At 40.4% G+C, this 14,452-nt stretch overlaps 1 protein-coding gene across 1 annotated transcript in view; it reads left to right on the forward strand.

Moving 5' to 3' along the window:
- Positions 1–14,452, forward strand: part of LOC137331063 (transient receptor potential cation channel subfamily V member 5-like) — a 101,857-nt gene that overhangs the window by 8,899 nt on the left and 78,506 nt on the right. Inside the window, exon 2 of the mRNA XM_067994666.1 lies at positions 14,138–14,232. Coding sequence (XP_067850767.1) covers positions 14,138–14,232 — 95 coding nt within the window. The remainder of the gene's footprint in view (positions 1–14,137; positions 14,233–14,452) is intronic.

Below are 14,452 nucleotides of genomic sequence, written 5' to 3' on the forward strand. Positions count from 1 at the left end.
AACGTAGAGAAGATGTTTCCACTTTCGGGGGAGACTAGAACTAGGGGCCATAAATATAAGATAGTCACTAATAAAATAGGGAATTCAGAAGAAACTTCTTTACCCAGAGAGTGGTTAGAATGTGGAACTTGCCACCACAAGGAGTAGTAGAGGTTACTTAAGCATAGATGCATTTAAGGGGAAGCTAGATAAACACCTGAGGGAGAAAGGAATAGAAGGATATATGGATGGGGTTAGATGAAGTAGGGAGGGAGGAGGCTCGTGTGGAGCATAAACACCTGCATGGACCTGTTGAACCGAGTGACCTGCTTTAGTGCTGTACATTCTATGTAATGTTAGCCTAACTGGTCTGTAGTTCCCATTTTGCTTGATTCCCACTTTTTTGAGTATTGAGAAACCATTCACTATCCCATTGGAGCTCCTAAAGATATTAAGCAGAGTACCACCTATTTCCTTGCTCAATCCAGGTATCTGTAGATATCAGTACTGTGTTTTTTTTATCGATGCTTTCTTGATCTCAATATATGTTGCTGATTCGTAATGCGAAGAGAATAGGGCCTAGAAATTTGGTCGCACACCACCTGTTTTTCAGGCACGAAGCAGCCTTCTAAGCCTCCCATATGGCTGGCAAGATGCTCGTGCCCATTACGAACCGGAAGTGCACCACCTGCCATAAAATCTGCGTGCAGTTCCCACACCTAATACAGGTGTTAGGCCCCTTAGTTGCATATGCAAAGGGCCTAGCGCCTATTTGAGGCCGCCACTGTAAGATTGGTTTGTCCTGAGGCAGCCGGCGCCGGGTCCTTAAAGTGACCGCCTGATAGGCTGCAACCAACAAGGTATGGTTTTAAAATATACTTGCCTGAATGTGGAGCCGGGTGGAGTAGGAATACTAAAGGAAAAATCCTCCTTCGGTGCAGTAACAAGTGGAATAGCACAAGGATGTCTGTTCTCGGTCCCCTATTGTTCACACTATTCATAAATTATATGGAGGGAGATACTTCACATTGTCCAGTTGGGTGGGACTGCCCGTGCCTAGTTCCATTCCTACCCAGTCGTAGCCAGAGAATCCCCTGCAATGGCTTCTCTTCCTGCTTCCGCACCATTACCTCTGGAGTCCCCCAAGGATCTCCTATTTCTCATCTATATGCTGCCCCTCGGTGACATAATCCGAAAACACAATGTCAGATTCCACATGACACTACCTCTCTCCACCTTCACTGCCTCTGATTTGTTATGCTGCTTGTCTGACATCCAGTATTGGAAGAGCAGAAATTTCCTCCAATTAAATATTGGGAAGACCGAAGCCATAGTCTTCAGTCCCTGCCACAAACCTCCTTCCCTAGCCACCGACTCCATCCCTCTGGCCACTGGCCACTGTCTGAGGCTGAACCATACCGCTCTCAACCTTGGCGTCCTGAACTGAGCTGAGCTTCCGACCCTATATTCTCTCCATCACCAAGACCGCCAACTTCCACCTCCGTAATATCGCCTGTCTCTGCCCCTGCTGCAACCCAGCTGCTGCTGATACCTTCATCCACGTCTTTGTTACCTCCAGCCTCAACTATTCCATTGCTCTCCTGGCCGGCCTCCCACCTTGCACTCTCCGTAAACTTGAGCTCGTCCAAAACTCTGCTGCCCGTATCCTAAGTCACACCAAGTCCCGGTCACCCATCAATCCTCTGCTTGCTGACCTACATTGGCTCCCGGTCCGGCAATGCCTCGATTTTATAATTCTCATCTTTGCATTCAAATCCCTCCATGGCCTCGCCCTTCCCTATCTCTGTAACCTCCTCCAGCCCTACCACCCTCCGAGATCTCTACACCCCTCCAATTCTGGCCTCTTGCGCATCCCTGATACCCATTGCTCCACCATTGGCGGCCTTGCTTCAGCTGCCTAGGCCCTAGGCTGTGGAATTCCCTCCCTAAACCTCTCCACCTCTCCCCATTTAAGTCTCCTCTTAAAACCTGCCTCTTTGACCAAGCTTTTGGACACCTGTCCTAATATCTCTATGGGACTCGGTGTCAAATTTTGTCTGATAACGCTCTTGTGAAGCACACCGGAACATTTTACTACGTTAAAGGCACTATGTAAATGCAAGTTGTTGTCAGTATTACAAAATTTGCTGGCAAGACCAGGCTTTGTGGCTTCCTTTTCACAGGTTGTGGAGCAATGCTTCTGCTGCTGCTCATCACATTGATATGCATGCTGTTAGATAAATTGGACTTGTTGAGTAGTATGAGTAGCTGCTATGTACATATCAAACACTTAATTCTTCCTGGTCTGTGTCAAATTAACTAACCTCAGCAGTTGGGGTAAGTCCCTGCCTCCATTCTCACTTTCTCCTACCTGGCTCTGGTTTCCGTCGCCACCCCGACTCAATACATGTTGGCTGTATTCCTCAACTTTTTTTTAAAAAAAGCTGAAAGATACAATGTAAGTTAATCAGTAAAGGTACAAGTATGAAACTAGTAAAAACAAAAGAGTGGAAGACATATAGAAGCTAGAAAAGAGACAGGGAAACAGAGACATGCAGAAAGGGAGAGAAAGATGGAGAGTGGGAAACGGGTACGGAGACAACGATGAGAGAAAGTGTGTGAGAGGGACATAGAGAGAGTAAAAGAGGGAGACAGAGTGGGAAACAGAGTAAGGTAGGCAGAATGAATTATTGCAAGTGGAAAAGAAGTAGTCAGACAGTTATAGGAAGAGAGAAAAAACATTTTGTTTTTTAATTTTGTCTGTGAGCAATGACATGGAAGTTCATCAGTTTGGATAAAATAAGCTAATACATATTGGAATAGTAAACCTTGGGTTATATGGGCACAATTGAGGGAGATACCCGTTGCTATCAGCCTACTTGATAGTGTGCAGTTCATGCCCTCAAAATGCAGGGGCTTGTGATACAGGAAAATCACAATACCAGGGGTCAACACATGACTGCTTCACTTTTGACCACTTGTGTGTGTCTGATTTCTTTGAACAGGATGAATAATTTGCATAGCTGGCTGTTGGAAATCAATGGTACAAATATACAAAAAGCTATGGCCCTATACAACAACTCACAAATTTCAACAGAGCATAAGTATAAGCAGGCACAAAGAGTGATGAAATCATTTATAAAGCAAATGCTTACTGTACTAACCAATACCTTGATTGCTCAGGGAGAACTTTGCATTATTAGCCTATAAAGTCAGGAAAATATTTTTGTTGTGCTACAACATTCAGAGAATAATCCACCTAGACTTCATTGAGAATATTCCCATGTAACAGCTACAAATGACAAAGATTTTCAACAACCTATGTCTGGAAATGATGAACCAGCATCAAGAGGACAAATTTGTGAAAACCTCATTAAAAGCCAGTTCAATTCAGGAAATACTCAACTCTTGCTCCTCTGGGCCCGACTAAAATAATTCAAGACTTACCTTTAGAGGGCTTCTTCTCTTCCATTGGCCATGGAACTTGATCGGAGCCTGCACTGCTATCTAATATGAAAATCGGGGTCCTATTTACATCATAGGACCTCAAGTTCCATATTAAAAGGGGGCTACCATATGAAATAGGTAAGCGCTTTCGGCACCCAGCGATAGGTCAGTTTTAAAATGGAGCCAGTCGCATTACCGGTGTTAAAGGGGCGGTAAGGCTACTGACCCCATTTTGAGGCTGTTACTGCCCCGTTAACACCAGGCACGGGCACTCAGAATCGACCCTGTTATGCTAAATGTTATTTATTTAACTATATATTCGGTTGGATCAGATATCAAGATAGCAACAGAAGCCACTTGGTTGGCACCATAAGTTAAGAAAAAAGCAAATTTATTGATTGGTTTTTCTGTGGGTTTTTTATTCCTGATCGGTAGTTTTTTTACATGTCCACGCTTGAATGAATCATTATAGTTAATGTAACTGATTGGTTAAATCAGAAAAGGGTGATGGATTTTTTTGTGCTACAGACATATTTGAAGTGTGCACTATACACAGAAGTTTTAATTATATAGATGGAGCACTTGGTTGGTATGTGGCTTAACTGATATTTTAAATTGTGAATGTGTGTATTTGTGAGCATTTTTATTGTTTTATCCCACGTGACCTGCGTTCATCTTCTTACTAAGTGGCTAGCTGTTTCTAATTGCACCCCTTGTAATACTTTTGCAGCAGAAGTACCACAGGATGAAAGTTGATTCCAGTTGGGGATGTACAATTTTGGTGCAAGGGCAGTGGAGGAGACAACAGTACAGCTTGATATAAATGTATCAGGATGAGGAGTTCCTAAAACAGTTGCCGTGGAGGGCTCAATGTCATTGAGTGGGGTTTGAAAGGATATGTGGCTAACTTGAGACCCAACATCCAGATCCAAAATTTGGTATAAGTTGTTTTATAGCTGCTGAAGGTGGCCATTAATCTAGTTGAGGATAAGTCAATGAGTATCTGTAATATGAATCAGACCTTCCCTAGGGGCTGACTCTAATTTCTTTCCAAAATATGCAGATTTGTCCCATATGGTTGACTCACCAAGATCTCTTCATGCAATCTGTTCCTAAGATCATCCAGCCTAGAATGCAGAGCTGCTTGAACAGATAACCCATGTCAGACATAGTAACAGTCAGAACACTTTGAACTGATACCCTTATGAGTTTAGATCTGAGATTCATAATAACAGTGGTCCAATCCTGCAAATATCTCAGGGAAGAAAGCATGCATTTCTAAGAGAGAGCTGTCTGTGCTTACCAACCTGTAATCCTTGATCCTTATCTGTGACAACCTCACCAATACCATTGTCGATATCCTGGTATTAATCAAGCACTCTTATTTGAAGACTTGGCTTTCATGCCAGCCTGCTTCTCCAGTCCTGTCATGTTTTTGGCTACTAACTGGCCTGTCTAAATTTCCTTCAAGCAGTGGAAGTGCTATGTGTTTTCTAAGTAAATGAGGTGATGGTGGCCCATGTTTAGTGTAGGTGCCTCAGTCTCTCTAATACTGCCTGCGACAGTAATGCTTATGGTTTATGTGGCTAATGCTCCTGTGTGGTGGATCTCCGGATTCATCTGTGCAGGGAAGAAAGGTACAATTCGCCATGAATCATCGCCTATAAGGCTATATCAGGAATAAATTGTATATTTGTTGAGCAAATTGATATATAGGATAAATTGTGTGAAACCCTGTGCCACTGGTAGGGCATCGCACTCTGGCTTTGATGGTCTGTCATGCATCCAATTTGTTGCACACCTGATTTTACAAGGTGCAGTTTGGAGCCACATAATGAGGCCATGCTACCGGTGTGTGCGGCCTCATCTAAGCATTAAAATTCACTGCCAAACTTTAAGTCACAAATTTTACAAGTTTAGGCAAGGTTTAGCTAGACACAATAAGAACCTTGAAAGTTCAGCTGCTGAAGCAGAAGACCGCTTAAAGGGAGAAGGTAGGTTTTGTGTAGATTTTTTTGCTGCTTTTTTTATATTTGTTGGGCTGTGTTTTGCTCCATGTTTTAGTTATTTTTGCTGGGTAGGTCTCCATTTTTGCACTTTTGGGTTTCTTTCATCTCCAGTACTTTTCTTCATTATTCTTGTGTACTGCTGATTCTAAAGTCACACTTTACAAAAAAAAAGCCCTTTGGGGCTTCCGAATGTACTTCATAATTGAGATGAGGACGAGGAGTTAGTGAGACACCAACAAATGACGATGCAATGACCGATCAAACATTTTGGTCACACCTCAATATTCCAGGACCTGCGTCTGGGCATGTCAGAGGATTGCTGCCCTCACTGCCTCTACTTCTAAAGACAACCTGCCACAAGGTTGGTGCCATTTGCTGCACAATGGTCTGCAACAACATCTAGATCAGGATCAGAAGTGTAGGTTACCATGGCATGAAGCTTTCTTGCTACTGCATCCTTCCAAGCCACTCCAGGACACATCTGCTACATCCATAGCACTTGTGTATAAGCGAAGTGACAATCACTGTGTTTGTAAGGGCAGCCCCTTCATCACTTTTCTTGTGTAAAGGAGATATCAGTTGCGCAAGACACATGACTTTCGCCGGATGACGGGGTTCTCTCAAGTATAAAGAACTGCACATGGTATTCATGTGAGCATCAGGGCTTATCATAACCTTATGATCTTCATGAAGGGAGAGGATTTGTACTCATTGTTCAGGTGGTATCTAGGCACTGAAACATCATCATGCATGTCAGTGGCCATTATCCAGGAAGCAGCCATAATGATGCATAATGTCGCATTGCATAGTGCCCACATTATTTGAAAGAGAAGAAAGAGTGGGTGGATAGATATTAGAAGAATAGGGCTGTCCTCTGCATCCATGACTGTCGACCCCACTGAGAAACAGCAGAAAGAACCTTGACCCAGATACCTTAGTATCTGTTTACTGTTCCTCAGTTGCCAAATCTACCTTTAAGAGTGCCTTGTAGCTTATGGCAATATAAACTAAATGGTACAATTTTAGAGAGACCTGGGGTGTATGTACACAAGTCTTTGAAGGTGGCAGGATAAGTTGAGAAAGCTGTTAAAAAGGTATATGGGACCTTGGCTTGATAAATAGAGACATAAAGTAAAAAGCAAGGAAGTTATGCTAAATCTTAATACAACACTGATTAGGCCCCAGCTAGATTCTTGTGTCCAATTCTGGGCACCACACTTTAGGAAGGATGTCAAGGCCTTGAGAGGATGCAGAGGAGATTTACTAGAATGGTACCAGGGATGAAAGACTTCAGTTATGTGGAGAGACTAGAGAATCTGGGGTTGTTCTCCTTAAAGCAGAGAAGGTGAAGGGGAGATTTGATAGAGGTGTTCAAAATCATGAAGGGTTTTGATAGAGTAAATAATGAGAAACTGTTTCCAATTGCAGAAGGGTCAGTAACCAGAGGACACAGATTTAAGGTAATGGGCAAAAGAACCAGAGGCAACATGAGGAAAAATTATTTTATGCAACGAGTTGATATGATCTGGAGTGCACTGCCTGAAAGGGTGGTGGAAGCAGATTCAATAATAACTTTCAAAAGGGAATTGGATAAATACTTGAAACAGAAAAATTTGCAGGGCTATGGGGAAACAGCAGGGGAGTGGGACTAATTGGATTGCTCTTTCAAAGAGCTGGCACCGGCATGATGGACCGAATGGCCTCGTTCTGTGCTGTAACATTCTATGATTTTATGAAAGAGTGTGTTCAAAAACGCCCTTTTTGAACTCGTGCGCCAGGAGGAGCAGGAGTGCTCTACTACACACCTCAAGGAGTCCTTGGGCCTCCCCCTGATCACGCAACATGAGGGAATTCCCAGCCCTCCCCAATCCCACCGCAATTGCCCTGGAACCCCTACACCCACTGATTACCAGGGACAATATCTCCACTGTGCCACTGTGAACAAATTAATCTCTTTTTCTACCATTACCACAACTTCTCCTATTATGATGCACTGTAGCCGTTTACAAACTGCTGCCTTGTTGGATTTTATGCTCGCTAGCCAAGTGTGCTACAGGCCAAGTTCTCTGGACAAGCTTTTTCTGTGCCTATAGTCTGTTCAAAATAGCTAGTGGACCTTATATCACAAAATTCAGAGCAGCCCATACCATGGGCTTGCACAGCCCCAGTTTTGCTGAGATCACAAAATTGGGGCTTATATGAAAGTAATGATAATATCTACATTCATGCAGCGTAGTCTTTTTCAATCACCAAATCAAAATGTTATTGTATGCCACCAGGTGTGAGAAACAAAATCGGTCAGAGACGTACTAAATCTAGTAATGAAGGCTCCAATATCTGCCTCTTGGACCTCCTTCAAAGTTTCCAGGGTAAATAGATCAGTGTATTTCTCTTCTTGTATTGACATCTTTATTGGTTGGCATCATCCTCTGGTTGCTGTCCTTGTTTGTCAGTTGAACATAATCTTTTCCATTCAGGTTTTCATTTACTATTGAATCTTTTATGCATCTTATGACATTGCATTTATTTGTGGAAATTGCATTGAGCCACCATGCTATCTCTTCCCAAGCCTTCCTCCTAATGCAGGAGTTTGGAGATTTAAACTGGTAATACTCTGAAAATAATCCTGAAAACGTTCTGTGCTGGTTCTGACAAGTGTAGTTCGAATATGACACATCTATTCTGCTAGCTTCAGTAGTGCCAGTCTATTTTGCGACAGATACGGTTAGCAAAGTGATTGAAACAAAGAGTGTAGAATAGTTTTATAATATCTCTTAAGTCTTTTATTCAGTTTTCTCTTAAGTTCTTATGTTTAAATAAAATACACAAGGCTTAAATGGGAAGAAGGTGAAATTAGTATAAAGATCTTAAGGACTATGCCAGTAAATACTATTCTTTATTGTTTAATGGTGATTCTTGAAGCTTGAATGCAGCAACAGCATGATCAACATCATCTAAAGTTTATGCAGAAATAAAATGGTGTTTGGTGTGCTCTACAGGAACCCAAACAATGATAATGTATTTATTAAAAATATTGCACTCAACTTGTCACCTTGGAGGTGTGATTAATACAGTTCAAAAAGTTGCCTTTGTCATTATGAAACCACACATCATTTACATTTGTTTACTTGTCATATCTGTATTTCTTGTAAAGGACCAATAAAGTGCCATCAAAGTGTTGCTTTTTAGATGCACATGTTACATTGGCAAATGATTTAAAATTATATTTGAATTTGATTTGTACTAACATTTAAGTTAAATGCACATCTTTAGAAAAGTACAAAAACAAAATAAAATCTATTCTTTTTTGTAATAGGGTAATTTTTGTAGATTCAAACTCTGTTGCAGAGTTGCCATAGACCTTAACAGTTTATAGACAATACCCTTACTTTTTATGACATATGCGGAAGCTCTTATACTAATAGCCATTTTAGAGCTTGGGGATGATAATGCATGCAACACAGTGAGAAGATATCAAGGACTCCCTAGGCACATAGAGTGTAGATGTAGTGTAATGTACCCACTATACTGTCCAAACAATGTGCCTTAGCTTGTCACCTACTAATCTGGTGTGATATTTCCATTTCATCCTGCTTGAGTGACTGCCAATTTGATGCCAGATTGCGAGTAGTTTTCTGCTGTGGGCTCCAATCCATTTTAAATGGAATGAAACAGCCCAAATTCATTCCACTTTGGATCCTTTTAATCATGAGAGAGAAGGAACAGTTTCTTCTCATCAGATTAGTATGAATTTGAACCTTGCTACCAAAGATAAAAGCTTACCAGTCTAATTCCCTGCATCATTCGAACCTACTGATATTTAAAGCATATTGCATTTAATTTCCAATTCTAGTACAATATTATTTTTTTAATGTCTAATCTGTTTCTTGTTTAATTGTTGGTCACAGTGTGGGCTGGATTTTCCTCTGGGCCGGGTTCGCTGAGGAGGAGGATCGGGGCAGAATTTCTGCCCACCACCTAATCCTGCCGTGACCCTGACTCATTTTACTGGGTTGGGGCTGTTATAGCCTGCAGGGCACTCTCCCATCAGGGTTCCTGTAAGCAAGAAGGAGTCTTCCACTGCCAGAGGAGGAAGATACAGCTGTGCTGCAAAGGGACATCTGCAGCATCAGAAGGTAGAGCAGTGACATTTAAAGGGACAGAAGTGCCCCAAAGATTGGCACTTGGATGAAGCCAAGGGCTAGTAAAGGTAAGGTTGTGAGGTCAGATGAGCCGAAGTGGTGCCCACTACTGGGCTCTGTCCTTCTGCCACTGCACCAGGGTCTCCTGCCACCCCTCACATGCCGACCCTTAGGTAGTAGTGGTGGAAGGGAGGTAAATTGGGCCCTATATATCTAAAAAATTAGAGTAAAATTAAATTTTCAGTCCAAAGTTCTCCCATCCTAAAAAAAGAAATTGTTTGTAGCTTCTTCTACCTTCAAGGAAAAATTCTACATTTCTGGAACTGCAACACTTACTTTTTGGAGAACTGCATGTCAAGGATCCCAGCCAGAAAATAACCACCCCAATGATCTCTGGTGGGTCTGTCAGCAGCCAGCTCTCATTGGGGCAGAAATCGCTCCCGAAATAATGGACAGTTCAACAGCGCTCTCCGTTGGTAATGGCGAAATGGAGGAGCAAGTTCCGGCCTTCGCACATGCGCAGTGAAACGCAGAAATCTGGAACTTGCTCCTAGTGGTTCGCTGGCTTTGAATTAAAGGGACATCGCTTGCTGCAATCGGAGAAATCATTGAAACAGTGCAAACTTGCTTATCTGCCCAGCTGGAAAGTAACTAATTACCCCACAAAACAGGTACGCTTAAAAATACAGGTCTAAACTAAGATTTAACAATGCGATAAGTCTTAAAGACTGCCAAACAACTAAAAATTAACTTTTAAAAGTGTGGAGTCTCATTACTCCTTGTTTCAATAGATTTTGGTCATTAAAAAAAAAATTAAAATAAAAAATTAAAAAAAAATTTTTTTTTTTCACTTTTCCCTTCTGCCTCTCTTTTCACTGTCTATAACTGTTTTAACATTGATTTAACATGTTGTACCTTTCACTTCCTGGTTTAACGCTGCAAGCCTGCAGAGAGTGTTAACGCAGCTTGTCAAAAATGCTGCGATCTGATTGGTTGAGGGGAGAATCGCTCCTCTCGCTTCTCCCAGGGTCCTTCGCCCGAACTGATGCTGGGCTCTTCTCTGTTTCCTATTAGAGGAAGTGGCCGAAGAAAAGACCGTATAAGTTTGTGGGTTAGTATAAATCTATGGAGCGGCGAGGAGTGCTGGTTCGCCGCTGTGAGCGATTTCTACCCCATTGTGTTGAGTGAAGACCAGCATTCTTCCTTGTCCTAGAAAAGATCATAGATAGCACTTTGATGTAACTAAAAAAAAAATTGGAACTCAAGTACTCAGGATTAGGAAGGATGCTGATCTCTGCTTAACAACCAAAGTCTATACAAGTTGAAATAAATATGTCAAATTCTCTGTTGAGGGGATGTGTGACCATGTTACTGTGAAATAATTAAAGATGGGCTGCTTTCACATTGAGAATGATTGCTTTCTTGAAATATTGACTGCCTTGCCAAAGAGATTCAATGCTCATTGAGAAATTGTATTGCTTGCATTTTGTGGTCATGTGGATGACGGTACCACAGTGCTTGAAAATATGTTTGTATTAACCACTTTTGGGAGTACCTTGAGTTGATCTTTGTAAATAAACGGTCTCTCTATATGGGTTTAAAGCTTATTTATACTTTTGGAACTGATACGGGATCAACATAGACTGATGGTCCTTCGGGAAGATTTCACAGTACCTGGTTTGTGTGTACATAAAGGGCAATGCTTTGGTGCTCAAATGCACCGTAGTATGGATGGTAGGATAAAGATTGCACTCAATGATTCCTTTTATGACAAGTTCCTGGCCTTAAATGCAATATTGGGCGGAGAGAATAAAAACTTGATATTTTTTCACCTGGAGGGAGGAAAAGCAGGCAGGTAAATTCTACTCAGACGCCTCTCTTACTCTTGCTTGCAGCCAAGCCAAGGTAATGTTGGTAGGGACCAATGAGCAAACTAATTTTCTAATTTCTGTGATGAAGGATGGTCTGTGAGATGAATGAGCAAAATACATTTAAAACTGGGCTGGGTGGGAATTCAAATTGCTACATATATTTTGTACTGCATTTTTTTTTCAATATAAAACTTTGAATTTATTGTTTTTTTTCATGCTTTGGAACATCTATAGTTACACAGTAATGATTCATTATATTTTGAGTATCTGGGCAAAATTTTTATCCCCAAAGTAATACCACTCTGGCATAATATATTGTTCTTCCCACACTGTTGTATATTTTTTCAATTTCTGCTCTCATTTTGCTTTCATCCTCCTCTGAATCTTCCATTCATTAAGCACTACTAATAGAAAGTCCTAAATTATAAACTGTATCTATTTTTTGAAATGTCATCCCCCATCATATTCTGATTCTTAAAGTTTGGGGTGCTTCTTCCATTAATTTCATTTCTTTAACTACTTCACATATCTGCTATCACCTGGTTCAATGTCATCTTTCTATACAGACTGTGCTGGCAACATTTTTATCCATTGCTGTAACCTGGATATGGTAGGCCTTTCCAGAATTTTAGGGTAATTTTCTTGGCCAGAAGAAAAGGACAAAATTTGAAACTATTTTTCCATTACTAATTCTTTCTGGCCAAAACCTTAAGTCCATTACTGGTGAATCCTGTGTACCTTTGTGACCAAAATCCATTCCAACTTATCCTGCTGCTATTGCATTTCCAACAACAGTTTTAGTGTATGTATAAAATGCATTATAATTGTGTTTTAAATGCATACCATGAGAAACTGTCAGCACGGATTTAGAAGCAATCATCAACAAGTCAACTGGAATTATTTAGAAAGATGACTGAATTAATAAGCAAGGTTTAATCTGATTTTAAGAAGTAATTTTATAAAATTCTATCTGTGTGGCTAATAAAAAAAAGTCTAAGGTTCATGATTAAATTGCAAATTAACTGACTTGATGAAAAACAGACTTAGCAATAGAAAGTGGATGGTAAAGGTAAATGGAGCAAGCTCTGAAGAAGGAGCAGTGGCTAGTGAATTTACCAAAAGATCATTTCTGGGTCTCCTGTTGATTCAACTATTCATATTAAAAAAAAATGGAGGAGGGCATCGCCTGCAATATCCATGGGGGGTTCTATGGTCAAAAATCTGCGGAACCCCTGGAGAAAGAGTGCAAATGGCTAACAACATCTGTTTACATTATTTGTCCAAGGTTTCTGCTGAATTTACAGTGGGATATTGGAAGAAAATGGCAGAAATTCACCGCCTATGATTTTTAATGGTGTAAAATTTGTTGATGTCATACGATGTGGCTAGGTAATGAATATAAAGGAGACAGATAGTATTTAGAGATCCAGACTAATTAAATGGATGAGGTTAAGAATTGGAGATAGATTTTAATATGGATAAATGAACGGTTATGTATATTGGAAAGGAAACATGTAACTGTCTGCCAAAGGTAGAGAAGAGAAAGATTTGGGATAATTATTGACCATTCAGTGAAAGTATTCAGTCAGTTCAAAGCAATTATAAACAAAACATCAATACATCTCAAGGGCCTTTGATTAGAAATGAAAACAAATTATTTTAATTGATAAGACCATATTTGGAATATTGTGTTACGCTTTGGACACCCTGGCAAGGATTTCCCACCACTAAAATTAGTGGTCAGGAAATCATGGGTGGAGGGTTGTTGAATTGCCTGATATGTAAAGATAGTGTACTGAAATGAAAGATCGAGGCTGCCACTTCAGGAGGATTTTAACACACTCGAGAGAGTTCAGAGGACTGTAGTTAGAATTAATCTGTGAAGAGTAACTTCTAAGCTAAACATGTTTTTATTGTAGAAAAGAGGATTGAGAAACAGCATGATCTAGGTTTTTCAAATGCTGAGTCGAATAGCTGGTGTAGAGATATGTAGATTATTTGACTCGGTTTGTGAATGTAGAATTAGAGGGCATGAGTATTAAATTATCCCACCTCAAGCAACATTTGATATCAGAAGGAATTTCCTCTCCAGAGAGTCGTGATTATCTGGAGTAGACTCCAGCAAAAGTAGTTAATACTGTGTCGGTTAATGCCTTTAAAAACAAATTGGTTAAAATTCTCCTTACAAATGGTGTTGAAGGTCATAATGATGAGCGTTGAGAGAGAAGATTGTATGCTGTGTGGAACTTAATGGTTCTGACATTTGTAGGATCATGGAAATGTCACACCAAGGATAACAACAGATCAAGGATGAATAATATAGGATGTAAGTTTAGATACTATTGAGTTCTGCTTAATTTGATTCTTGAGGCAGAAGTGTGTAAAAGCTTGTTGAATCTTTCCTCAGGAGATGAAATGTTTTTTGGATAAAATCTATGACTGAATGGGTTATTTCTGGTCTGTAGAAGGAAAGGGCTTGATGGACCAAAGGACCTTTTCTCATTCCATATTTTCTTAAGTTCCTAGCAATGGTGAAACCAATTTGACCTTTCTATCCAGAATTAGTTACAAGTTATCGTGCTACTGATAGCAGTCTTGCTATATATTGTATTTATATTTTAAATTGACATTAAAATTCAACTTAAACTTTTAACTGATGGATTACAAAAGAAATGATTTCACTTTGCAGAACAGAAAGTCCTTTATTCAAAGCTGCAAGACAAAATGATGTTGAAACCTTGAAGAATTTAATACAGGAAAAAAATGTAGACCCTTATGAGAGAGGTGAGTAAAACGTAGCAGCAGGTAGCAATATATTGCATAAAATACTGCATGCCTCAAAACTGGCAAACCTTTTATACTGTAGCAAACTGGAAAATCTGTCAAGGGGCCTAAATTACAACATCATTACACTCTGGCTTATTCAGTGATGTGGTATATAGGTTTCTGTATCTACCCAAAGCAAAGATTGAGGATGAAAAAGCCAGACTTTCACCGTTGATCC

This window comes from Heptranchias perlo, chromosome 13 (assembly GCF_035084215.1).
Source record: "Heptranchias perlo isolate sHepPer1 chromosome 13, sHepPer1.hap1, whole genome shotgun sequence".
Lineage (NCBI taxonomy): Eukaryota > Metazoa > Chordata > Chondrichthyes > Hexanchiformes > Hexanchidae > Heptranchias > Heptranchias perlo.